Source organism: Buteo buteo, chromosome 10 (assembly GCF_964188355.1).
Source record: "Buteo buteo chromosome 10, bButBut1.hap1.1, whole genome shotgun sequence".
Classification (NCBI taxonomy): Eukaryota; Metazoa; Chordata; class Aves; order Accipitriformes; family Accipitridae; genus Buteo; species Buteo buteo.
Genome location: NC_134180.1, coordinates 38,900,773 through 38,925,115, shown reverse-complemented (window position 1 = coordinate 38,925,115; position 24,343 = coordinate 38,900,773). Strand labels below are relative to the sequence as shown.

The following is a 24,343-nucleotide window of genomic DNA, read 5'->3' as shown; positions in this document are numbered from 1 at the left end:
TTTGCGTGCAGCTGCTTTAAAGATGCCACAGGACAGGTACGTAGGCAATTACTGAAGGCCTAACTACTCTGCTTTGCTGTAGTAGTGCTTTCTCAGACCCAGCTCTCCACGGAGAGAGCTGTACTGGTTGACCCGGGGGTATTCAGCTGTGGTAACACCACCATGTGCATAACAGGTACGTGCAACTTCTTTCAGTAGCGTTGCTTGAAAGGAAGTGTTTAATATTGAATGAGCTGTGCGTGCCAGCAGACCTTCCTTCGGAGGATGCGCCCTATCTGGCATCCACTTCTCAAGTGTGTCACTTCTATAAAGGCCAAGGTGGGAATACTGAATTACTCAACAGAAAAGTTAATTGTCTAAGAGTGATTTATTACCACAGAACGAGACGAGTTGTCTCCTATCTCTTAACTTGCACGCCAGCACACTGTAAGTATTTTCATCTACCCCATCTCATCCGCTGGCGTGTCTGCCATTTACTCACTGATTTGGGCTTTCCAGCACCATCTTACGTTTGGAAAACATTTCTTCAGAGGTATCGGGACAGCGTGAAGCAGAAATCATATCACTCCGGGTTTTTTTAGCAACAGGCTTGAGCCGCTCACTGTGGAAAGAGGATGCAATTCCATGGGCTCAAATTATCGGTTGGATTAATCTCATTAGTCTTAAGCATGGAGGTGAACAGAGCTCTTAAAAGCTGGCTATTCCCTTAAAAAGCACAGCTTTAACTTGAAAAGTGATTTTGGAGCTAGTGCTATTTGATCAGAGAGATGCGTTTGAATTCCAAGTCCTGCTCACTGTTCAGATTTTTTTTTATTCCTACTGGAACTGCAAGATTAACAAAGCTGGGAAATATTGAAAGCTAGATTTCATTATGCTTTCTCCATCACAGGATAGCTAACTTCTGGCTGCCCCGCTGAAAGCTGCCGAGTTATATTCAGCCAAGACAGATTTCTAACTACTCTCTGGAGATCAAGAAAGACCTTTGCAGAGCTGTCAGCCCATAGTGCCGCCGCAGCAGTTTGCTAATCTTGGCCACAAGCAAAGGTGAGAGCGGAGGGCTATCCTGAGGTCTCTCATTAGTATAGTTCCTAACTGCTTCAGAGGGTTTTCATGCTAGCAATTTCAAAGCCCTTTGTGGTAAAAGTGAGCCTTGTTATCTTCCTTCCTCAGATGGGTAAACCAAGGCACAGCCTGAGAAGGTGATTTTTGTTCAGGGCCGTTGAGCCCTGTGCCGGCACTGGGAATGAGTCCAGACAGCCTGATTATCCATCCACCTCCCACTTGCTTCCCAGGCTGCCTCCTCGAGCTGGGTGGAAACTACTTGCCTAGACCTTCGCTGCAGCCAAATCGCATTTCACAAGATACACCACCACCCACCTCGGTGGTGGCACCATGAAGTGCCTCAAGAGCCAGTAGTTCTTTAACCCTCCCACTACCTCTACGCCGTGGGGAGGCACAAAAGTCTCCTCGCTTTCCCGGGAGGGGAGAGGTGCAGCAATACCAACCTCCCTGTCCACAGAGGGAACCTGCGGTGGGGCTGGTGAGTGTTTCTCAGTCCCGATCCAGTGCTTTAACTACACGATCATCCCACCTCGCATCAGTTGTAGTGGCAGTTAACGTGCACTCAGTCTCCCCGGAGCTGCTCAAGATGATTTTGCTGTAAGCCAGTGTGAAACCACTTACGGCCCCCTTGTCTGTCAGACTTACAGCAAGTAGGCATCCTGCTTCAAGTTGCTCAGGTACCGCTGCGCGTCACACCGGTACAGGGACTGGTATCTCATCTTCTGAGGGTATTTTTCACGCTCGGTGATGTCGCAGCGACCAACACCTACAGGGTTCTGGAAGGAGAAGGTCTCATGTGCTTCCCCATCCAGAGGCAGCACAGGGGATGCGAGTGGGGCAAAACCAGGTAGTGCCTTCGTGTGGCCAGGCCTTCAGACAGCCTGCTCCTGAGCCTTTAAGATATCCTTCTTGAAGAATGTTGAGCCTTCCTGGACTCCTTTGCCCTTCAGGACTGCCTCCCAAGGGACTTGGTCAACCAGGCTCCTAAACAGGCCAACATCTGCCCTTTGGAAGTCCAAGGTGGCAGTTCTGCTGACTCACCTCCTTACTTCCCCCAAAATCGAAAACTATCATTTGGTAATCGCTATGCCCAAGACGGCCTCCAGCCATCACATCACCCACAAGTCTTTCTCTGTTCACGAACAACAGGTCCAGCGGGGCACCTTCCCTAGTTGGCTCACTGACCGGCTATGTCAGGAATTTATCTTCCACACGCTCCAGGAACCTCCGAGACTGTTTCCTCTCTGCTGTACTGTATTTCCAGCAGACATCTGGTAAATTGAAGTGCCCCACAAGAACAAGGGCTAGCAATTGTGAGTGCAGAGGGAGCTGGTAGAAGTGCTCACCAAGCCGCTTTCCATCATTTACCAGCAGTCCTGGCTAACGGGGGAGGTCCCAGTTGTTACCCTGTTACCCTTTCTCATCACAGTGGTCCACAAAGAAGTTGATTATGTCTGTGGGCGCGAGCACGCTCCCCAGTCGCCTACTGCTAGCTGTAGTGAAGGGCTGCTGTGTCACAACCTTCCCCCTAAAATGTCATCTGTCGAGTTCCCCAGCAATTACGAAGATATCTTCATCCTTGACCTCTTTCAAGTTGCCTGTTCCCCACTCCGCTGGATAAAGGCGAGAAGCCACGTGGAAGCCTGCTCCTCATCCCTAGCCAAGGTGGACTGTTTTGCACTAAAGCTTTCCCTGTCCGCTTTGAGCCCTTTAGGCTTTGTTCTGGTTCTCTGTGGGGAAGCTGTCAAGATGAATACAGCTCCAGGAACGGGTAGTAAGAGAAAGGCTCCCACCTGCACTGGCTCTGCAACGTGCTGCTGATGCTGCTGGAGGAAAAACTGACTTTCAAGCAGCAGAATATGACTTTCTGGGAGGATACGAGAAGCTCCTGGTGCCTAAAAGGACTCAAACCCAGCTGCCCTCATCCATGAAGTGCATCCGCTCGCTTGCAGCTGATGCAGAGCAAAACTAATGGGAAGGGTTGTCTGAGCATCCCTTGAAAAGGGCAAAGGCCCGGGGCTGCAGGCAGAGATAACGTGGTCGCTGCTGAGCTCCTGCCCCTCTGCTCAGCACCAGCCAAGCTTACCTGCCTACGGGCAGCACGTTCTCAGCCTTGATCTGGCAGGACAACGGGTTCCTCGGCAGGGTGCTGAAGCAGCCTTTCTTCTTGTTCTCCTTCAACGTCAGCTTGTCCACGAAACCCTTGACAGTGCCAGCGCTCAGCTCGGTGCCTCTCCTCTGCCGGGAGAAGGGAGCGGTGCGAGAGGGTCAGCTGCCGGTGGTCTCTCGTGCCCCCCCATCCCTCCCGTGCCACGAGACCTCAGCCCTGCCACTGGTCACGGGCACCAGCCCGCTCTCCTGCGCGCTGCCTGCAGCCCGCTCACTCCCAAAACGCTGCTGCACGGGCGTATTTTTCCAGCCTCCGAGGGAAGTCAAAGAGCAATACCCAAGTGGGACAGATGCTGGTGTAAGGCAGCTCTCCATCCTTATAGCAGCGGGCTGACAACGCCACGGCTCGATGAGAAACCCTGGCCGGTTGTGGGACCCCGGGGCAACGCACCTCCAAGGCATGAAGACCACCACGGCCGAGCTTCGACCTGTCTCCCGAGAAGGGCTGGCAGGGGCCGAGGCCGCCCGCCCGCCGCCGCAGCCCCTCGTCGATGCTGCTCCGCAGGCGGTAGGTGCCAGGTCCGGGGCCGCTGCCCTGCAGGTACGGGGGGAAAGGCGGCAGGGGCTGCGCTCAGCGGTGGGAGAGGACCACCCCACCAGCGTGTCCCCAGGGCAAGGGGCAGGACTTGCCTCGGCTGCCAGCGGGGCACACTTTGCCGTCCTGCTGTCCATCAGCCCACGCGTGCCGGCGGAACGCTTGTCCCTCTCCTCGAGGCGGGCGTAGGGGTTGCCCCGGGGTCCGTACGTGCCGGGGCCGGGGAAGCAGTCCTGCGGGAGAGGTGGGGTGGTCGTGAGCAGCTTCAGCACGGGGGACAGTCCCCATCCCAGCAGGAGGAGATGGAACCCACGGTAGCTCCTAACCCTTCCAAAGGGCTTGTTCTCCGGAGACATCAGCCCGAAGCCAAGTCCCGCAGCCGGCGGGCACCGTTCCCCAGCATCTCCCCCGTGTCAGGGTGTGACGTACCCTGCGGGCATCTCTGAACCGCTGCTCCCTGGTGTCGCAGATTCCCTGGAGACTGGAGGGCCGCGTCTCCTGCAGAAAGTCCCTGATGTTGTACGTTCCTGGGCCCAGCCTTTCCTGCTGCGGGAGGAGAGCGGAGAGGGCAAGGACAGGGCTGGGCTGTGCTGCCGGTGGCCCCCAGCAAATGTGTAGGGAGGGCGGACAAACCCAGCTCTTACCTGGCGTTTGCGCCTCTTCATTATCTCCTTGAACTGGAAATGGGGCGGCTGACTAAGCCAGGAGCCCTTCTCTGCTCTGGCCCAGCCAAAGGCTGATGCTTTTCCCTACAACGCAGAGCCAGATCCCTACCGTCAGCAACGCCGGGACCGGAGCACGAGCCGTGGCTCCGCAGCCGGGTGAAGAGAGGTGATTAGGGGAGACGGACACGGGGATCTGCACAGAGCACCCCTCCATGCTGTGTTTGCTGAGCATCAGAAAGGCATCAGCATGCTCCAGCACGAGCAGCCCACATCCCACACTTCCACCCTGGGGTGCACCCAGCCTGATGCTGCGTGTCCCGGACCATCGTCTGCAAAAAAGTCCCCATGCGAGAAGCTGCTTCCCAGCAGGCACAGGCAATTTGGGAGGTTAGGAGAGCTACACCGGTAAGTCCGGCTCCCCACACACATCCAGGCAAGCCTGGCTGGTGGCCTCACCTGGCTGCCCATGTCCCCAGAGAGAGCCTGCAGCCCCACGCTGGCGGCTCTGGTCCCTGGGGGCTGCGGAGAGGGTGGCAGCCCTTGCCATGGTTCCCCAGGGAACGTCCCCTCCCGGGAGCAGACAGGGCCAGCAGACAGCAGGGACAAGGCAGCGATCCTGGTTGTAACGGGGGCTCCCAGGCTGGCTAAAGCTACATAATTCAGGGCTTGATCCAACTGGTTACCAGGCTTTCATAGGGACAAACTATCTCTAAGCTGCTAAAAAATATGTTCTTAAAGCAACTACCCAACCTGTCAATCCCACTTTGGGCAATAAAATAATGCTCTTGGTGGTTGTATCCTGTGTGGCACCATATTTGCTGCATCTGTGAGTGCTGGTGGGTCTGGGCAAGGAGACCCGTGTCTGATCCCCGTAGGGGAGGCTCGCCAGCCCCCTTAATGCCCGTGGCATTTCGGATGAGAGCAAGTCAGGCCTGGGGAAGCCAGTTCCCTGGCGCTGGGTTGCTGTTTGGTGCAGAAAGCAGGGTTTTGCTACCACCCACTCCCATTGCAGGCTGGACAGGATCCTGCTGAGCCAGGGCAGCAAGGAGCAGAAAAGGCTGCCTGCTTCCAACAGGACCCTGGTGCTGCCCCGACAAGTCATCAAGTCCTCCGACACTCACTACAGAGGTAGGAGAAGCAGATTATTTCAGCAGGAGGGGAACCCCGAACCCGTCTGTGTGAAACTCGCCTTTGGCCCCTACGCACCTGTAACTCATCGTGTAATGCATCCAGCACTGATGGATGCTGTGTGTACCTACATCCAAGGTAGCCCTGAACCTCAGATGATGATACATGTTCTTCTGATTGATTTAATGACTATATTCTTATCAATGTTGTTTATTTTCAAAAGCGTTGTCTGCTCAGGAGGAGCTGCCTGAAAGCATCCAAGGGTTACCGGGGAGTGCCTGCGCCTTGGGTAGTTGCCAGGGCGCAGGGGATGTGCAGTAATTTTATATCCCCCAGCAACTTCCCAAGGGGCGAGTTTAAGACAAACCCTGCAACTACCACTGCAGTGGACATAAAAACATTGCCCTGCAGTCGTGCAGTTACAGTAATGTCACCAGAGGGAATGAAAGTACTCAAGAAAGTTGGTCAACCAGCTGTGTGAGCCAGCGCTGTGGGCTCACGGACCGTACAAGCTGGGTAAGAGCATGTCCAGGGTCAGCTGGGATGTGCCATCTCTCTGCGCTGAGACCCCAAGCCCAAACTGCAAATCCTCTGCAGGACAGAAAGAGGTTAGGCCACCGAATGACTTGGCCCCTCACCTGCCCTGACTTCTCTTCCCTAGCCCTGCCCTGATGCTACCTGGGGATGCTGCTGGAAAGGAAAGAAACATTTTCCACCACCCTGACGGGGATGCAGGACTGTGGCTTCTCCGAGACCAAACACCTCGATTGCTCTGGAAAGGTGCTGCTCTGGAAAGCGTCGCTGCACCAAGGGACTGATTCACGTCCTTCGTTCACCTTCCCCCCCATCCTCAGTGCTTTTCCTCCTGGAAATCCCCCAGGGCAAAGAGGGGAGGCCCCAGACGGGAACCGATACCCTTGGTCTTGCCACGTACAGAGCACACCACTCCCAGGCCACGTGTTTGGCCCCAATGGCATAAATCAGCCCCTGGCAAAGCAGCAGGCCAGCAGCTCGGTGAAAGGCTGCAGGGACACCAATACCTTTATTAGATTCCCCCAGCACAGCTGGAAGAAATAAGGAGCACAGACAGGCTTTCAGGCACATAACCCCCGAGCTTAGCCCCGCATTCAGTCCTGTCTGTTCATTTAATAAGAGATATCAGCTTTCCCCACAGACCACATCTCTTGTCTAGCCTTAAACCCTCCCGGTTAAAACACCACCCCGGTGAATCAATCCAAGATGTTTTTGTCCCTTTGATCACCACAGCAGGCAATAAGTCACCGACGGAAATGTGTTTCACTTCTGTGGCTCGAACAGGCGATAGAAACGGTGAAAAGACAACCCTCCCATCCTGAACTGCCCAGCAAAAATCTTCCACCTCCTGGGCCAGCAGGAGATGGTCAAAGGGATATGCAAAATGGCACTGGAGGTCCTGTGGGACCCGCACTTCAACTGGCAGGCCTACCGCACCTGGGCACAGGTAAGTCCCCATCCGGGCCAGCACAGCGTGCTGGGTGCCCGAGGGGTGGGCAGGTCCCCTTCCCACGGCGACTTCTCCTCCTCCTCCAGCCTCCCAGACAGCCATGGCGCTTCTCCCAGACAGCTTTTGCATTGCTCGTTTAATTATGGCGAGAAACATGTAGGGAGAAGTAATTGCCTGACAAAACCAGTGAAGGCTGGTCTGGGAGTGAAGTTGCTACTCAGCAGCCAGGAAATCTGGGCCAGATCCTGGCTCTTGCACTGAGCTGCTAAAGGCCTTCCCTGGGTCCCTCTGGGCAATGTTTCACAGGATGCTGAGTCACCAGGTAGAACTGGCTCGACTATTTAATGACTTTAATGCTCCTAAATCACTCAGAAGCATCAAAATGTACTCTTTAATCCCTTGGCTTTGCCCATTTCCAGTCCCCTGTAAACAGGAGTGCACATTAGTGAGTATTTCCCATCATAGAAGAATCATGAATATTTCTTCAAATCCCGTTTTTAAATAAAATAAGGACTCATTCTTACTTCCTTATATTTAAACAGGATTATTTAACTCCTCATAAAATGAGGCTCAGTGAAGTGAAATATCCTCCTCTAGCGAAGTACTTTAATATGTGCGTACAGCTGCTCCTTAGAGATGTTTTAACTTCCTCTGAGCTGCAGGCAGGAGGCTGAAAAGTGCAGTATGGAGGTGGTCACTGGGTGCCAGGCGATGTCTGTCTGCCAGATGGGACTGGAGAGAGCTGAAATGACATAAGAAAAAGGCTTTTGATTTCTCAGCCCTTCTTCAGGCACACTCCTATGGCCAAGCAGTTCAACCTCTGAACACATTAGGACATGCTGCCCCCAAGTCTTGAGACTGAGCCTGGAAAGGGGAGTGGATGGGCTAGCTGCTTTCAAGGACCCCGTGATCACTGGCAACCAAATTTGCAGCCAAGGTCAGCAGGATGAGCAACATCTCAGGGCTCGCGTTGCCTTTCCTGGTACTACTAGCCATGAGCCAGCCTGGGGTCACGCTTTGGAGATGGGGGTGCTGGTGCTGGGCAAGCTGGCCTGGCTCTCTGGGGTAGCTTGGCATAGCCAAGGAGCTGACCTGATGCATACTGGTGGTTTGTACTCATATCATTTTGTCATCCACCCTGCAACTGGGCACAAGCTAATGAGGTTCCTCTGGTGTCCAGATCCACGTGAAGATACATCTGCAAGATCTGGGATGCACCAAGATGGGACAGGGCCCAGTGCCTGACAGAAGGAAGCTCATGCATGCCAAAAATCACCCTGAAAGGGTCCTCAGGTTTGTCTGTGCCCAAGGACAAACCTGGACACGGGGCAGGTGAAGGTGGGCACACCATAGCCCTGAGATCCCGGCAAGCTCCTTGCAGCATCCCCAGGTTCTCATTAACTCTCAGCCCTAAACATAGACCACAAAAACTGAGGGGACTGGCCCTTGGCTGCCTCTCCCTCCTGTTGGGCTCGGTTCCAGTTAGGTGTGAGGGAGACAGAGGGGTGTAGCAGGGCTGAAGGCAGGAACAGGGAACGGAGGGGTTGCTACGGTTAACATCAGCCTTAGCTGGGAGGGAATTCAGAGAGCTTACAGGAGCGAAGAGCCACCAGGAGACATCACTGCATGAGGGTGGATGCCTGGTCCTGGTGGATGAAACTCCTGAGCAAAGCCCTGGAGTTTGACCTGGGCGACGCCATACCCAAACTCCAGCTCTTCAGGGGCAAATCCTACGCTTAAAAGCCAGGAAACGCTCGCCATCGAGTGCTTCAAGCGGGCCATCGAACTGGACGACGTGGGCTCTACTGAGAACTTGCGGTGCCTCCTGGAGACACCGCTCATGCTCTTTGGCCAGGTGAAACTGAGGACAGAAACGCTGATGCAGGCAGCGGAACGGTGGGTTAAGAAAGCCGAGGAGAAATTCCCACAGCAGCAGAGGGTGGTCTGCCGCAACTGTGCGTGGGAGGTGATCTGGCTCTGCAAAGCCACGACCGGCCGGGGGGTTGGACGGAGCTGGTGAAGTTGCTGTCTGAGATGACGAAGGCCGATTCTTCCAAGGGCAGGATGAATGAGCCGTCGCCATCCCTCTGAGCCGTCGGGGTGGCAGTGGGCTCTGCAGCATGGCAGGCTCTCTGGTGAGCTGTCAGGTCCTCCTCAGTTTTCTACAACCTTGTTAATTAAGAAAGCAATAGACAAACCCCTTGCGGCCTTAGCCCTGTTGTTGCCCCTGGTGCTGCCAGCCACCCTCTGCCACCCCCTGCCGCAGGCCGGCTGCCTGCCGAGGTCCCCCCTAAACCTCCACCTCCGGTCGGCGGAGCTGGGAGGCGTTGGGGGGGGTCCCTGCTCCTGCCCTTGCGGCGGGGCCTTTGGGTTTTGGGGACACCTGAGCGGGTGGTGTCCTCCCCACACCCCGCCAGCCTCCGTTCCTTGCCCCCCCCCGCCCGCCCTCCCCGAGGACGCCCAGCCGCCTTCGGGCAATCCGGCCGCGGGATCCGAGTGCGACCGCGGGGGTGCCGCGGCCCACGCCGGGTGGGAGAGGGCAGGTCACGCCGCAGACCCCCGGGGTCACCCCTCGGCGGCCTCCCGCTGCGGGCCGCGCCGCCCGCCCGCCAGGTGGCGCCCGACCCCCGTCCGCGCCGGCGGAACCAGAGAGCCCCGACCTCCTCCGCCCGCCGGTCCGACCCTACCGACTTCCGGCTTCCTGGCCGGCCGGCGGTGAGACCCTCCACGTGACAGGAGGCTGTGGTTCCCATTGGTTGTGACGGCGGGGAAGGGGCGGGGCGGGGCGCCCGCGGGTCCCTGGCGGCGCGGGGCGGGGGGCGCGGGCCCGCGCGCACGTGGGGGGGGGGGGGCGCGCGCGGGGGGTGGCGGGGGCGCGCCGGCGGTTCGACGCCATGAAGGGCTGGCTGAGAAGATGGCGGCTGCCGGCGGGGAACGGCCGGCCGTACGGCGGCGGTCCTCGGTACGGCGTCCCGGGCAGGGCGAAGCGGCTGCTGGTCTCGCAGCTTTTCCAGCCCTTCGACCTGCAGGCGGGCGACGAGGCGGGGTGGGAGGGCAGGGCCGGGGAGCCCGCCTGCCGGAGCCAGAAGCTGATGCTGCAAGGGGGCCTCGTCTACCCCTCCGGCCCCGGCTGCTACTACTACCTGCCGCCCGCCGTCCGCGCCATGGAGAAGCTGGTTAAGGTGGTGGACGGGGAGATGCAGGCGGTGGGGGGGCAGAAGCTGAACATGCCCAGCCTGAGCTCGGCGGAGCTGTGGCGCGCCAGCGGCCGCTGGGACGGGATGGGGCCGGAGCTCTTCCGGCTGGTGGACCGGCACGACAAGGCCTACTGCCTGGCCCCCACGCACGAGGAGGCGGTGACGGAGCTGGTGGCCGCTCAGAGCAACCTGTCCTACAAGCAGCTCCCGCTGCGCCTCTACCAGGTGACCAGGAAGTTTCGGGACGAGCCCAAGCCCCGCTTCGGCTTGCTGCGCAGCCGGGAGTTTTACATGAAGGACATGTACACCTTCGATGCCTCCGAAGAGGCGGCTCGGCAGACCTACGACCTGGTGTGCGACGCCTACTGCAGCCTCTTCGACCGCCTGGGCCTTCCCTTCGTCAAAGTGCAGGCGGCCACAGGCAGCATTGGCGGCACCGTGTCCCACGAGTTCCAGCTCCCAGCGGACATTGGCGAGGACAGGCTGCTGCTGTGCCCCAACGGACATTTCGCGGCCAACGTGGAAATGCTAAACGGGGAACGAACGTCTTGCCCCACGTGCGGGGAAAAACTCACCCAGAGCAAAGGGATCGAAGTGGGGCACACGTTTTACCTGGGCACCAAGTACTCCTCCGTCTCCAATGCCGTCTTCTGCTCCCCCAAGAACAAACCCCAGCTGGCAGAAATGGGTTGCTACGGCCTAGGCATCACTCGCATCCTGGCGGCCTCCATCGAGGTGCTCTCTACAGAGGACAGCATCCGTTGGCCGAGCCTCATTGCGCCCTACCAGCTCTGCTTCATTCCCCCCAAGAGAGGCAGCAAGGAGGAGGAGGAGGGAGTCACGCTGCTGGAGCGGGTGTATGACGACCTCGCCGAAGTGCTGCCCCACCTCGCTGGCGACTCAGTCCTGGATGACAGGACACAGCTGACCATCGGCAAAAGGCTAAAGGACGCCAACAAGCTGGGTTATCCCTATGTGGTCATAGCCGGGAAGAGGGTTTGCGAGGACCCTCCGGTCTTCGAGGTCTGGAATCAGAACGCCGGCGAGGTTTTGTTCCTCACCAAGGAAGGCGTCATTGAGCTGCTGAGTAAAGTGCAAGTCCCTTAAACTCCCTGTCTCTGATTCTCCTCTTTGCTGCACTGAGTTTATCTGAACAGCCCCAGTTCCTTTCCAAGGACGTGCGGGTTGTTGGCAATGACTCTGGGTGAGCAGAGCCGAATCCAGCTCACGTCAAAGCTGGCCACGGTGTCTCGCAACCGTGCTGGGTGCTGGGGTTGAGCTGGGGTCAGCCCGTGTTCCCCTGTGGGGCGGGGGGCGTTCCTCCATCTGGCTACAGGCCCCCGTGAGCCGCTTTTACCACCACGTGTAGCCTTGTGCAGCCATGGGAGCACTAGGGTCGGCCCCTCGCTGCCCACCCGTGGCAGACACGGCCTCTGTCAAGTGCATGCAACAGCTGAGGCTGCAGGAGGGAGGACGGGAGGGCTTTCCCTCGCCATTTTCGGGTGCTGAGTTCTTCGAATGAGGGATTTTAAGGAGAGGAAGGAAGGTGCCTTTCCTCCATTTGCGTCTTCTCTTTAGAGGCACCCAGGTGCCATGAAGGTGGAGGTTAGTCTTAATTACAGCAAAATGGTGAACTCTAGAGCCTTGTTCACCTTGAAAATGCCATAGCGCTGCAAATCTGCAGGAATTAAGGTGAAGAATAGTGTCGGGCATCCACACCCCAGTCCTGCAGGTCCGTCCAGCTGGTGAGACGCCTGCATCAGCCGGGCATGGGTGGTGATGGCGTGGTTTTGGGAATGCAGCCTTCGGAGTGGTAGAAAATCCTTGCCAAAAAAAAACCCAAGGAAAGATGAAATTTGGGGACCTGCAAAGCCTGGGGATAGAAACGTCCAGGCCGTGTTGTATACAGGCCGTAAGTAACCCCGTCCGGCAGGACGGTGATGTCCCGCCGGTACGTGCCTGCTGCAGCGTGGGGGCTTCCCCTGAGCCTCCTGCCCTGGACGGGGCGAGCTCTTCGGAGTCCCCTCGCCCCGATGCCGCAGCTCCCGGCTCTGAGATCCAGCCATCGCCAGCGGGCCGCGGTCCTGAGGGGCTTCGTGTCAGCCCCGCGCTCCCCGTGAGCCCCCTGGTCCTGAGGGGCTCCCCCCGGGCCTTCCCCTCCCTCTCGCCGGAGGGTCAGCTCCGCCTGCCGTCCCCACGGGAGATGCCACCTAAACTTGGAGCTGAAAACGGGCCGGAGGCCGCCGGGGCCGGGCCTGAGGGGGCGGTCGGCGGGCGGGAAGGGAGGCGGGAGGCGGGAGGCGGGAGGCGGGCCGCAGCGACAACATGGCGGACGCCGGGCCTGGCGGTGGCGGCGGGACGCGGTACCGGGGTGGTTTCCACCCCGACACCTGGGAGGAGGTGAGGCGGGGAGGGGACCGGGGACCGGGGGGGGGGGAAGCCGGGCCGGGCTGAGGGACGATGTGGTGTGTGTGTGTCCCCCCGCAGGAGCTGGAGGCCATCCCCATGTTCATGAAGCGGTGCCCGGCCGAGATCGACGCGGCGCGGCAGCCCGAGCTGGCCTGTCTGCAGTCCCTCCTCTTCGACGAGGAGCAGGGTCCCGCAGGTGGGCAGCCGGGGCTGAGGAGGGCGGGGGGGGGGGGGGTGTCTGTCCCTGTCTGTCGGTCTGTCCCTCCGGCCCTGGCCCGGGGTGCTGGCGGGGAGCCGTGCCCCCCACCCCCGCTCAGGCCCTGTCCCCCTCCGTCCCCGGCAGAGCTGGCCAGGATGTACAAAAACGAAGGGAACGAGTACTTCAGGGAGAGGGACTACGGGAGAGCGGTCGTCGCCTACACCGAGGGGCTGAAGAAGAAGTGCGAGGACCCCGAGCTGAACGCCGTGCTGCACGCAAACCGGGGAGCCGCGCAGTTTTACCTGGGTAAGGAGAGGTGCCCCGTCCCGCCTCGGACGGGGCTGGGAAGGGGGCTCTTACCCGTCTGATGGATCCCTGGCCTTTCGCTTCTTGCTCCCGGCGTGCTCTTTCTTCCTCCGCTCGCCTCGCAGCGATCGTAGGAACGGTGCGTTGCAGAGTCTCCGCGTGAGCTGTTTTGTCACCGTGGGATCTGCCTGGGTTTTAAACGCAAACGAAAGGTTCTGAGCCGTTTTGCTTGCTTTGTAGGTAACTACCGTTCTGCGCTCAATGATGCCATCCAAGCAAAAAAGCTAAAGCCCACCCATCTCAAAGCAGTCATAAGAGGTAAGAGTTAAAGCACACGTTACCGCGTGGAGCGCCCGGAACATCATTTCAAAACAGCTTTGCACACCTTGTATTTACTTATTAGGCTCTTAGTGGTACAAGCCCTGGAACAAACTTGTTGTTGGATGTTGCTTTGTTTCGCTGCATGTTTCTGTGTGTCAAATAACACTGTTTATAAACCTGAAATTACTGTGAGCATGCGTTCATACTTTGTTTCGGGACAGCATTCATTTCAGAAAATTAAGGCAGTTACTGTACCAGATCTCTTGTTTTCTTATTGCTGCTTCTCCCCAAAACAGAGCTCTGCATTTTGTTTTGGGATTTTCAGTCAAAATGCTATCTTTTCCCTCTTTGCTCTATAGCTTCTATATCTGTCAAAGAGGCAGGCATTGGATCTGTTTTTGTAAAGCACAACATAACTTTTGCTGTTTTCCACAATACTAGTTTTTGGGTTTGGTTTTTTTTTCCCCAGCCTTTCTCACTCCATGGAAATGGCCACTTTATGAGACAACAAATACTGATATGTTATAATCATAAAATTTTGCTTGTAACAGACACTTCTAGCATCATTCTGCTGATTTCTGTGACTAGTTGAGCAAATGATACAAGAATTGCTGAAATATTTTAGATTTTCTTCTCAGCTGACCTGCTGGGAGTCTACGATTGAACATGACCCTGCAAGACAATAGCATGCGCTGCTGTGTATGCCTCTTGAAAGCACTAGGGCTAATGCTGTGTTTATAACCACCACTTTGTGTAGTAGTTGTATGCTGACTCCAATACTAGAAACTTAAAATCTTAATCCTTCCAGGAGCTCTCTGTCACATGGAGCTAAAGAATTTCTCTGAAGCAATAGCATGGTGTGAGGAGGGCTTGCGAATAGATTCAAAAGAGAAAAAGCTTGTGGAAATGAGAGCTAAAGCTGACAAATTAAAGGTAAATATTAAGGCAGTCTAGCATCTATAATGCTTGTTGCCTACTTTGTGTCAAGAAGCACTTTGGGATCCTTGGTTGAAGAGTGCTCCATACAAGTTTCTGCGTAGTATAACATCCCCAAACAGAATCGAGTAGTGTGTCTTGTTTAGATGTGTAGGGGAAAGAGCTGGAGGGAACCCTTCTGGAGATCTGAACTGATTTCTCCGCTCGTTGGCAGGGTAGAGCAGTGATGGGCACTGACTTGCTGTGCGTGACCATGGTGCAACTTTTTCTTACATGTAGCGGGCTGAGGAGCGGGATGCAAGGAAAGCAAAGGTGATGAAGAAGAAAGAGCAATGTCAAAAGGAAATTTTGCTTGCAGCAATAAAGGTGGGTTGGTGAGGGGGTTTGGTTTTGTGTGGTTTGCTTTGGGTTTGAGTTTTTTTAAGAGCTCACTTGTGTGCCTCTAAGGGGTCGTTCTCATACACAGGATTTTGAGGGCTAGAGCCAAAAAATTGAGTTAAAACCATGATTGTCCTCATCTGCATGGCTCTAGCCCCAGCTCCCGGGTTTCCATATTTCAGGTAACAACTAACACAAAATACCATCCCAGTGTTAGGAGATGGACTGAGCATCCAAGAGAGAGCTCTGGCTGCCAGGCTGTAGCATCACACTGGCCCAATGAACCTTGCTTTCTTTGCTGCCGATGGGCATTACTTCAGCGGAAGGGTAGAAGACTACCATCCAGGAGGGTGGAGGAGAGAATCAGTCCTGGATCCTCTCCTTCCTCGACACACGTTTGGGCTATGTTAAAGTATTTTGGACTATTACGTAAATTGGATCTCCTCTTCTGCAGTTGTCTTTCCAAAGAAAAGAGTGAGTTTTCTTCAGTTCTCTGAAAGAGTGGATGTTCTCAGGAGCTGGTGCATGTAGTTGCACCCTGAAGTTATGCCTGCTTGGTCCCAAAGGACAGGATTTCAGCTGCATCCCTTTCCCCACGTTTTCTCAGGCTCTTCTCTCAGCATGTGGGCTCCTCTGGATTCCCACCTCTGCTTATCCATTTCATGAGGAACCTGGGTGTCTGGCTGAGGTTCTGATTTCTACTGGGAAGACCGGACACCTGAGTCTGATACTGTAGGAAGGCTTTTGATGGCATGTTTAAGAGCTGGCTCATTAATAAGAATGACACAATTTGTCCTTTTACTGACTGCTAATTTTTTGCTCTTATTCTCCTCACCATACCTGTTTGGTTTTTGGTTGGGGTTTTTTTTTTCCTTCCTCCCATCCAGGAAAGAAATATCAAGCTGGTTCTTGAGCCTTCAAATGAAGAAGAGGAAGTATCAGATGGCCTGGCTGAGATATCCTTAGATGGGTTCCACTCTGACAATGCCACGGGGGCAAAGGTGCACTTAGATGCTGATGGCAACCTGAACTGGCCTGTCCTCTTTCTGTACCCTGAGCATGAGCAGACAGACTTTATTGCGGCTTTTCACGAGAACTCCAGGTAAATGCACTGTCAGCAGCATTCTTGCATAAAGAGATGTTTGAGTAAATGACAGCAGACAGCAAGTGAAACACGGCCATGCTAATGAAGTAGTTCCAGATTTCTAATCTCATAGCTGACCGTGCTTTTGAGCAGGAGGTTGCAGTAGGTGACCTTCTAAGGTCCTTTCCAACCTGAATTATTCAATGATTTACAAATGCAGCTTTAAAATACGAGGGGCAAAATCTATGACGGCCAAAATATGAAGGTGCAGAGAAATACGTCATATCTAGCCAGTGTGCTTAAAGGGACTTGCAGTGCGAGCTTGGACCAGTGGCCAGTAATACCTGTGACCCATCCCATGCATGGATTTCAGAGGTTCATTAAGGTGCTGTTTCGAAGCCCTCCAAATATGTGGGTCTTGGAAAGAGGATTAAACTTAGAAATTATAAAAAGTTTCCAAAAGGGACCTCTCGTAACCACCAGTGGCCCCATAGTTTCCTTAGGGTTTACAGAAGGCCTGACTGAAGTGCTACAGACCTTTCAGACTATAAGCAAATGACTGGCAAGGTGGGAATTCCACTTTCTTGATGTTAACTGCAGTTCCTGATCTCGCAGTGTTAAATAACCTTGGATTTTGTAACTTTTTCTTTGTGGGGAGATATGTATTCCTCAGACCTACTAATAAGTTTAGGACTTAAAATTGCAGTGCAAGCAGATTAGTGTGTGGTTCTTATGCAGTAGTGTTCACTACGCCGTTTCATGACCAAAAGAAGTGAAAATGGGTTCTTGGAACAAATTGGCCACCAACACTCCTGAAGTACCAAAATAAACAAGCCTCTGACACACAAGCGTTTTCCCAGCACTCTGATCTGGTGAAGCATGGTGCTGGTGGGACCACGTAGAAGGAAGATCAATTTTAGACAAAATGCATGGTGTTTATTTTGGCATCTTTTCAGAGTGAAAATGAAAAGTTAAAAATAATTTGTTGTTGCACTGCTCAAGTTTGAAACCAGTACCATGAGTTACAAATGGGCTTTGGTCTCATTGGGAAAGCGATGAGTTTGAAGGGAAGAAACTATTAGTGATCTAAACTTACTTTCCAGTCTGTTGTTGTCCTGGTTTCGGCTGGGATAGAGTTAATTGTCTTCCTAGTAGCTGGTATGGTGCTATGTTTTGAGTTTGGTATGAGAAGAATGTTGATAACACACTGATGTTTTCAGTTGTTGCTAAGTAGTGTTTAGTCTAAAGTCAAGGATTTTTCAGCTTCTCATGCTCAGCCAGCAAGAAGGCTGGAGGGGCACAAGAAGTTGGGAGGGGACACAGCCAGGGCAGCTGACCCAAACTGGCCAAAGGGGTATTCCATACCATGTGATGTCATGCCCAGTATATAAACTGGGGGGAGTGGGGCTGGGGAGGGTCGCTGCTCGGGAACTAACTGGGCATTGGTCGGCAGGTGGTGGGCAGTTGCATTGCACATCACTTGTATATTCCAATCCTTTTATTATTATTATTGTCACTTTATTATTGTTATCAGTAGTTTCTTCTTTTCTGTTCTATTAAACTGTTCTTATCTCAACTCATGAGTTTTACTTTTTTTTCTGATGTCTCCCCCATCCCACTGGGGGACGGGGGGAGTGAGTGAGCAGCTGCATGGTGCTTAGTTGCTGGCTGGGGTTAAACCACGAGAATTGTCTAATTTGCTAATGTATTTTTACCATCATTCAAAAGCTGAACACTTTGTCTAAGCTAACCAAGTGTATCTTGGCTTTTAGGTTTATTGATCATTTAATGGTGATGTTTGCTGAGTTACCTCCTTGGGATTTAGAAAGAAAATACCTTCCCAGCAATCTTGAGGTGAGAAGTTTGACATTCCTTCTATTTCAGGGTTGTTGTGTTGTGGCTTTTCGTCTGGAGTGAAAAATTACACAGCTTTGAGTGTATGAAAGCAATGGCATTGTTACCTGTTTACCATACGCAGATGTGAAATAAGGATCTGGAAGCTCAAACGTTTTCCAGATGTGCTGACATGGACACAGAATTCATTAATGAAAATGAAAGTTCTTTTGTCTTCCACTTAATGTTGTATTTGATAGAAGGTATTTATAGATATTGCTTAGATTCCCATCTTTGTAACGATGATTAAGATTTAGAATATCAAGCTGGTAGGCTGCCTGTTTTTTTAACTGCAATGTGAAGTTGCTCAATACAAATCAGAAAATATTAAAAAAATAGGTTATTTTCAGAACTAACTGGGGGTACTTAAACACTTAATCCCATCAAGACAATATGTGTCTATTAAGACTTTAGCAAAGGTGAGATGTGAGTTGGTTGTGGCTGCAGCAGGTTTTGAGAATTTTTCAGAAGTTATACATAGAAGGATACAGATGTTTATTTTTCATTTTCTGCTTCAGTGTCACATGTGCCAGGCAAAGCACAGCCCTTAGTACAGTGAGCAGACATGTCCAAAAGGACAGTGGCTCTGTACTTTAACATGTTAAAAACTGGGATTATAGCTCTGTGTGCATGTACAGTCTAAGGCACAGCTGCTGGATTCAGATCTCTTAAATCTACCCTGGTTTGTTCAAATATCTTTAAACCTACTCAGTTTAGCTCATACCATTGCTGCATTTACCTGTTAAAAAGCAGCCTGTAGATCTGGATTGCTTCTCTGTAAAGCACAGGAGCACCCAGTGTATTTTGCCTTCCTGCTGCCACTGCTATAAGAAGCTAAGCTGGTTTATACAGGGAAGACTCGGAATTTACACAAAACAGTTTCTGCATTGCTGAAGTTAGCATCTGGCATGGTCGGTTCAAGCTACAGAAGTTTAATAAACCTCTAGCAGATACACGGTGTCCTGTTACTGGACTTTCAACAGCTTAGTAGTTTGCCTTCATGTACCTTAGGTGTTTAATAACCTTCCAGAATTTTTTTCAGCTCTATTTTGAAGATGAAGAAAGAACAGAAATGTACGAGCTGAACCCAGAACACACGTTGCTACAAGTGCTGCAGCACGAAAGGTGAGGCTGTTCATGTCCTGTTCAGGTCCAGAGAGAGCACGAAGGCTAAAAGAATGAGCTTTATGTCTTTGCCTTTAAGTGCAGTTTGTTCTCTGATTTAATAGTCCTAACTCTTGAAGGTGTAAAGCAGTGGGACCACGTGGATTTTGTGCCTGGCTTTAGCGACTTACATATTTTTTTTCCCCAAAAAAAATTAACAGCTCTTTCCAGGACTAGATGGAGATGGGAAGGGGAGTTGGGCTACACACAAGCAGCAGCACAAAAGGGCTGTTTCAGATCCCATCTACACAGCACTACTTTAAAAAAAAAAAAAGCAGCAGCATATAAAGAGAGCATGTTGAAGGTTAACAATGCTCTCACTGTTAATAATGCTGCGTGAGCAGCCCCCAACACAGCATGCAGCACAGTTTGACTCTGAAACTGGCTTTAAAGTGTTGTGCAGTTATTTAGAGAGAAGAATTTGCTGTTTGTGAAGCCAAAAAGTTATTGTAAAGCCTGTGCTGTTAACTTGCACCATCTTGTAGCTAGCTGGAGAAAGCCTGCTGCACAGTGCTAGTGGCTTGGTCTGTCACAGTGGGAGCAGAGCTCTAGGTCCACTGCTGCGGGCTGTGTCTGAACTGTCACTCCATAAAACTCAGCAGCGTGCGTAAGCCCTCAGATTTCAGGCTGTAAGGGCAGTTGCAAAAGAAACCTCTTTCCAGAGGGAGAATAACAGCTGTTTTAATTAGAAGTAGCTGTTGGGAGAAGGGTTGATTCATAAAACACTCCTACTCAGATGTGTGTAGCCTTGGCCCCAAGAGGCTCTGCTAATCAGCAAAAAAGCTTGTTATCAGCCTTCGGGAGGTCAGTCTTTATTGAGCTGGGCGGAAGTCACTCACTTTGCATGACACTTGGCCAGCTACAAGGAAGCCAAAGGACTCCTTTTAATCTTTGCAGGTATTTTGTAAAGGCTGGGACTCCAACAGTTTTGGCATTTGTAAAGCGTTCTCCTTTCTCTAAGAAGTACTTCTCTGGCAAGAAGGTGCATCGACTATAATGAGCAAGAACGAAACGAGGAAACCTGTGCAAGAGGCTGCTGTTTGTTATCCCAGCTACAGACTGCAAACTTCTGCTGGAACAAAAATGCCTTGCACACTTCAGGGGAAAAATAATCTTGGCACACAAGGAAACTTCCAGGAAAGCAGCATAGGAGAATGAAGGGCTTACAAGAGGGGATTATTTGTTTAAAAAGAAATCCAGCTGGCTTGCAGAAGGTCTCCTCTATGATAGGCTGCATGTGGTTTTGAAATAAAGCTGAAGCAGTGCCAAACACTGGCTGCAGTTGAAGCAGCACCAGCTGGGAATGTACTTACTTACCTGTGAAAAATCACCGATTTCTTTGGAGGTGGGCTGTGGTTGCTGGGGTTTAACAGCAGTGGTCTGGGGAGATACCTGCCTGTTGCAGCGGGATGGATGCAGTCAGATTCCTGCCTGGGATTAAGCAGCTGCTCTTTTTTCACCGCTTGGCTCTGCTGCTGGCCAGAGTAAAGCAGAGCTCTTTGTTCAGAGTGGTGTGTTTTACTGATCCTTTTGCTACCTGACTGATTGTCCTCTATAACTTGGAAATAAACATGTCTGTTTTAAGTAGACTGACTTCTGCCTAATGAACGAGACAGTAGTTTTTCTCGCCTCATGAAATACTACAAGAGGATGTCAAACAGTAATTCTAAACCCAAACATAACAACCTTATCCTTGACACTAACTGGTAAAGCCAACATACAGCGTCTCCTGCACTTCTGTATTAGCTTTCAGCATTTAATTAAAAGTAATTCTAAATCTCTCATTTCTCTCTCTTCTGCAGTCTCTCTGTGATTGCAGAAAGACACTGCGCTTTTAGACACATCTAGTGCATGGGGCATTAAAAAGCTGTTCAGCCATAAACACTCCTGCTTAGATCATGGAGGATTTTTCTCACTTCAGGGCTGGATTCATACAGCTCTAAAGAAAGCATTTCTGTTTCGCTATTCCTAAATTTCTGCACCATGCACAAATACAGTTAAAGGTATCTCCATCTGAGGATACTGAACTTTAATCTCCAAAGCTTAGAGTTACTTTACAACGAGGCAGCGGGATGGCTCCCTTTTCCCAGAGTGTTGGTTCTGGCCAGCCAGCCTTCGCCTCGCGGTGTCCTGCTCTCACAGGGCAGAGAGATGGGCAGCCAGGTAGTACAAGCTCAAGCTGTTACACGCGATGCCGCAGAGGTTGCAGAGGGAGGACAGAGCGCGGTAGAGGGTGAGCTGCCGGGATAGCTGCCTGTAGCTGGGGTCGGAGGCACGCAGCTGCCTGCGGGACTTGCCGGCAAACAGTCCGACCTCCTGGCCGAGGCCGTGGCTGCGCTCGACGAGGTGCATGTCTGCCACGATGTCGGAGGCGACCTGCCCGAACCACTGTGTGTTCAGCACGGAAGCAGCGACGCAAACGAAGAAGACGATGATCTGCAAGGGAGCAAAGCCTGCCGTGAACATCACACATGGTGGATTAAATTTCTTCCCCCAGCCCCTCTTGCACGCAAGGTTCGCTGCAATCTGGATGCTGACCAGTTTCTTTTAACCACAGCCATGTGCGGACCTCGTCGTCATTTGCAAACCAGCCTCAGTGGAGCAGAGCGGAGCGGGACCCCGAGAGGAAGGGGTTTGGGCTACAGCCAGCTCACGTTTTAAAGCAGGAGGCTACCTGGGTCGTTTGCTCGTCGCTGAGCAGCTCGCTGGGGTGGTACATGGCAAATAGAGTCAGGTTGAGGAAGGCACAAGCGGAGCTGATGTGGCAGTAGTAGGGGAAGAGCTGGCGCTGGATGAAGCCGTAGGTGTGGCGAGGGAGGCAGCTGCCCATCACGAACCCTGCAAGGGGGAGAGCGGGTAGGTCCTGGGGCAAAGCCCCCTCCCCTGGGCCTCCCCCGGGGCAGAGAGCCACGGCGGTGTGTACGGACCGCAACCTACCAGACACGAAGGTCACCCAGATCTGCATTCCCCAGGAGGTGGAGAGGAAAACCAGGTGCAGCAGTTTGATGGTGTTAGAGGGCTCTGTGTCGGTCGGCATGGTGTCCTGGCCAGGGACGGGTCCCTCCACGTCAGCCAAGCCACCCCCAAATTTAGCTGCTGTTACTGCCGTCACCTTGCTGGATCCAGCAAATGCAGTTTAGCTTCACAAGAAGAGCTTTGGAAGCTTTGGGAGAGCTGACACAGCCTCAGCCACTTCCCAGCCTCGCCACCGTGCACCCGACCGGGCTGCAAACCCAATTTTCAAACCCCTTATATCTTAGGGGCAGGGCACTGCGTCAGCACCTGGTAACCAGCCATTTCGGGTGGACTTTCGGCAAAGTCCAGCCAAAGCCCCGTCTGACCCCTGGCAGCAGGAACAAGCAGAAAGTCAATAAAAAGGGGAAAAGGAAAAGCCCTGACAAATACATCTGCCCATGCTGTGGCCATCAAAGAGGCCTCTTGGGCAGGGAGAAGTCCCACTGTTTAAAAACAGCAACAGCTTCTGCACACTTTAACCAAAAAGCCTGGGGGCTCAGAGAAGCAGGGCTGGCTCCCGGGCTCACCCCGCTGCCCCGGACCCCGTGCTGGCACAAACATGAGAGCATGGGCAGCGGTGGGGAGAAGGAGGCTTTGAAGGAGCTGCCTGCTCTGCTAGAAGGAGCGCTTTGGAAATTAATTAAAACAAAGCTTCTGGGAGCAGACCATCAATTCTGCCGCCTGCTTTATTCCTCCTCCTCCTCCTCTTGGCCAGCCGCCTCAGGGCATGAATTACAGCAGGGATAGCCTTGAGAGAGACACTGCCATCTAATTACATCCCACTACCCCTGCAAAATAGATAAATATATGCTGTGTTTTTATATATCAATTGCCTGTATTTATTTAGGCATCTATAAAAATCAGGTCCTTGAAGCATTCTCGTGGTGGTAGCATCACGTACGGGAGAAGGCGCTCGGATCCCACCTGGAGTGCTGCCTTGTAAATCCCCAGCTGTCTTCATGGCCTTTGCTTTGCCAAAAGCTTCCTGGCATTTCTGGGATGCTTCCCCACTCCATCCTCCCGCAGCCCTGTTTACTGCACGACGGCAGGGGCCTGGGGAAGGTAGCTGTGGTCCTTTGGTGAGGCTTTGTCCCCTCCATCATCCTGTGCAGGAAAGCAGCGACGGGTGCTGTGGGCAGCCGGCACAGAGCCCTCCCGCTCCCGGGATCCCAGCTCTGCCTCTCCAAATTGTTTGCCTCTGTGCAGGAATTAGCAGTCGAGAGCAGCAAGGCAGCTGGGTGGTTTTGTGCAAAGAAGCTGCAGCTGGGAGGGTTGTCAGAGCAGAGGGTAACACCCTGCAGGGATTTCTTTTTTTTTAAGGGAAAAAGAAAAATAGTGATTGATTGCTAAATTGGCCCTAGACCGGGTCATTTGTTGGGGAGGGCAAATGGGGGGGCTCTGGGGAAGGCTGGTAAGAGCAGGCTGCTCTCAACAGGCTCCAATGCACCCGCCAGCGGGTCCTTCTTCCCCTGGGAGCTGGCTGTGGGACGAGGTGGTTGGAAATGGATGCTCCAGGGATGCTCCAAATCGCCCAGTCCTGCTGTCTACCATTCCCCCATCATTCCCTCCAGCAGAAGATGCTGCAGGACTGCAATTTTTTCCCACCTGCACATAAACCACAACATGCTTCACACCCTTGCAGCTCTCTGTTGTGCTCCCATCCATTTCCCATTGCCCCCGAGTCGCTCCCGCTCCATCATCCCGCACCCCCAGGGACCCAGCCAAGCCGGGGTGAGGGCTGACCGTGGCCTCGCGGTGGGAAAAAGCACAATACTTAAGGGGAGGGAGAGGTCAGTTAAAGTTTAATGTTCGGGCGAATACATCATTCCCTCCACCTAATCAAGCAGCAGCAATTTCTAACGATAAGTAGAAAGGATGGCTCACATCCCGGTGATAAAAAGGCAGGATTGCTCCGAGTTTCGGGAGATAAGAGGGCTCTATAAAAATTGAATGTTTTGTACCATGTTCAGCTTGAGACGGCTTTATCTTGTAGTGATAGCGCAGCAGGGGGAGGTCGGGGCAGCGCCGTGCCAGGCCTCGCACGGAGATGTTTATGATCGGAGATAGGGCAGAGATTACGAGTTTATGGCCACAGCCAGCTCCAGGAGTGGGAGCTGCTGGCCAGTGCCCACAGGAGAGAGGCAGACAGCTCCTTCTGCTTGTACACCGGGTGGGGAATTTGGGTGGCAAAGCACCTTTCTAGAGACTGGGTGTTGCAGAGAGGGAGAAAACACCCTGGCGTGCCTGCAAAAGACCCTGTGCTCATTTCTGGTACCTCACAGCCTCATCTTACCCATCGCCATCACTTGCTCGTGGTTAAGCTCTGCAAAAAAAAGGCGAGGGCACGGCTGCCGCCCCGGGGCGACATTAAATCTGCTGTGCCCCACAGTTCTGTGTGC

General features: G+C 53.2%; 5 protein-coding genes across 5 annotated transcripts; 3 read left to right on the top strand and 2 right to left on the bottom strand.

Annotated features, from left to right (window-relative positions):
- Positions 1 to 477: 477 nt before the first annotated feature.
- On the bottom strand, positions 478 to 4,899 carry CIMAP2 (ciliary microtubule associated protein 2). Its single transcript, XM_075037648.1, has 10 exons — positions 4,888 to 4,899; positions 4,411 to 4,515; positions 4,196 to 4,312; positions 3,862 to 3,999; positions 3,649 to 3,766; positions 3,413 to 3,441; positions 3,157 to 3,300; positions 2,856 to 2,957; positions 1,708 to 1,838; positions 478 to 601 (listed from the first exon to the last, which is right to left on the bottom strand). The coding sequence occupies exons 1-10, from the start codon at positions 4,897 to 4,899 to the stop codon at positions 478 to 480; spliced, it is 1,020 nt and encodes a 339-aa protein (XP_074893749.1).
- Positions 4,900 to 5,210: 311 nt separating this feature from the next.
- TTC22 (tetratricopeptide repeat domain 22) lies at positions 5,211 to 9,062 on the top strand. Its single transcript, XM_075037647.1, is given in 7 exon segments — positions 5,211 to 5,257; positions 5,444 to 5,559; positions 6,221 to 6,339; positions 6,877 to 6,900; positions 6,902 to 7,039; positions 8,612 to 8,772; positions 8,774 to 9,062. Coding segments are annotated over 7 exon segments (894 nt in total).
- An 862-nt stretch (positions 9,063 to 9,924) lies between these two features.
- On the top strand, positions 9,925 to 11,371 carry PARS2 (prolyl-tRNA synthetase 2, mitochondrial). Its single transcript, XM_075037625.1, has one exon. It carries the CDS (start codon positions 9,937 to 9,939, stop codon positions 11,344 to 11,346), a length of 1,410 nt encoding a protein of 469 aa, XP_074893726.1. The 5' UTR covers positions 9,925 to 9,936; the 3' UTR covers positions 11,347 to 11,371.
- Positions 11,372 to 12,536: 1,165 nt separating this feature from the next.
- TTC4 (tetratricopeptide repeat domain 4) lies at positions 12,537 to 20,516 on the top strand. The gene is made up of 10 exons (XM_075037178.1): positions 12,537 to 12,639; positions 12,727 to 12,844; positions 12,992 to 13,153; positions 13,394 to 13,471; positions 14,283 to 14,407; positions 14,690 to 14,776; positions 15,676 to 15,890; positions 17,645 to 17,726; positions 18,808 to 18,890; positions 19,827 to 20,516. The coding sequence occupies exons 1-10, from the start codon at positions 12,565 to 12,567 to the stop codon at positions 19,924 to 19,926; spliced, it is 1,125 nt and encodes a 374-aa protein (XP_074893279.1). The 5' UTR covers positions 12,537 to 12,564; the 3' UTR covers positions 19,927 to 20,516.
- A 549-nt stretch (positions 20,517 to 21,065) lies between these two features.
- On the bottom strand, positions 21,066 to 22,038 carry TMEM205 (transmembrane protein 205). Its single transcript, XM_075037624.1, has 3 exons — positions 21,867 to 22,038; positions 21,604 to 21,767; positions 21,066 to 21,365 (listed from the first exon to the last, which is right to left on the bottom strand). The coding sequence occupies exons 1-3, from the start codon at positions 21,964 to 21,966 to the stop codon at positions 21,066 to 21,068; spliced, it is 564 nt and encodes a 187-aa protein (XP_074893725.1). The 5' UTR covers positions 21,967 to 22,038.
- Between the last annotated feature and the right edge of the window lie 2,305 nt (positions 22,039 to 24,343).

Coding starts and splice junctions, on each gene's coding strand:
- CIMAP2 (XM_075037648.1), bottom strand. Junction 3,767..3,861: donor GTGCCCCGCTGGCAGCCGAG/GCAAGTCCTGCC, acceptor CCGTACCTGCAG/GGCAGCGGCCCCGGACCTGG. Junction 1,839..2,855: donor ACGTTGCAGAGCCAGTGCAG/GTGGGAGCCTTT, acceptor TTCTCCTTCCAG/AACCCTGTAGGTGTTGGTCG.
- PARS2 (XM_075037625.1), top strand. CDS start 9,937: ATGAAGGGCTGGCTGAGAAGATGGCGGCTGCCGGCGGGGAACGGCCGG.
- TTC4 (XM_075037178.1), top strand. CDS start 12,565: ATGGCGGACGCCGGGCCTGGCGGTGGCGGCGGGACGCGGTACCGGGGT. Junction 12,640..12,726: donor ACCCCGACACCTGGGAGGAG/GTGAGGCGGGGA, acceptor GTCCCCCCGCAG/GAGCTGGAGGCCATCCCCAT. Junction 18,891..19,826: donor CAAGTGCTGCAGCACGAAAG/GTGAGGCTGTTC, acceptor TAATCTTTGCAG/GTATTTTGTAAAGGCTGGGA.
- TMEM205 (XM_075037624.1), bottom strand. CDS start 21,966: ATGCCGACCGACACAGAGCCCTCTAACACCATCAAACTGCTGCACCTG. Junction 21,768..21,866: donor CTGGGTGACCTTCGTGTCTG/GTAGGTTGCGGT, acceptor TCCCCCTTGCAG/GGTTCGTGATGGGCAGCTGC. Junction 21,366..21,603: donor GCGACGAGCAAACGACCCAG/GTAGCCTCCTGC, acceptor GCTCCCTTGCAG/ATCATCGTCTTCTTCGTTTG.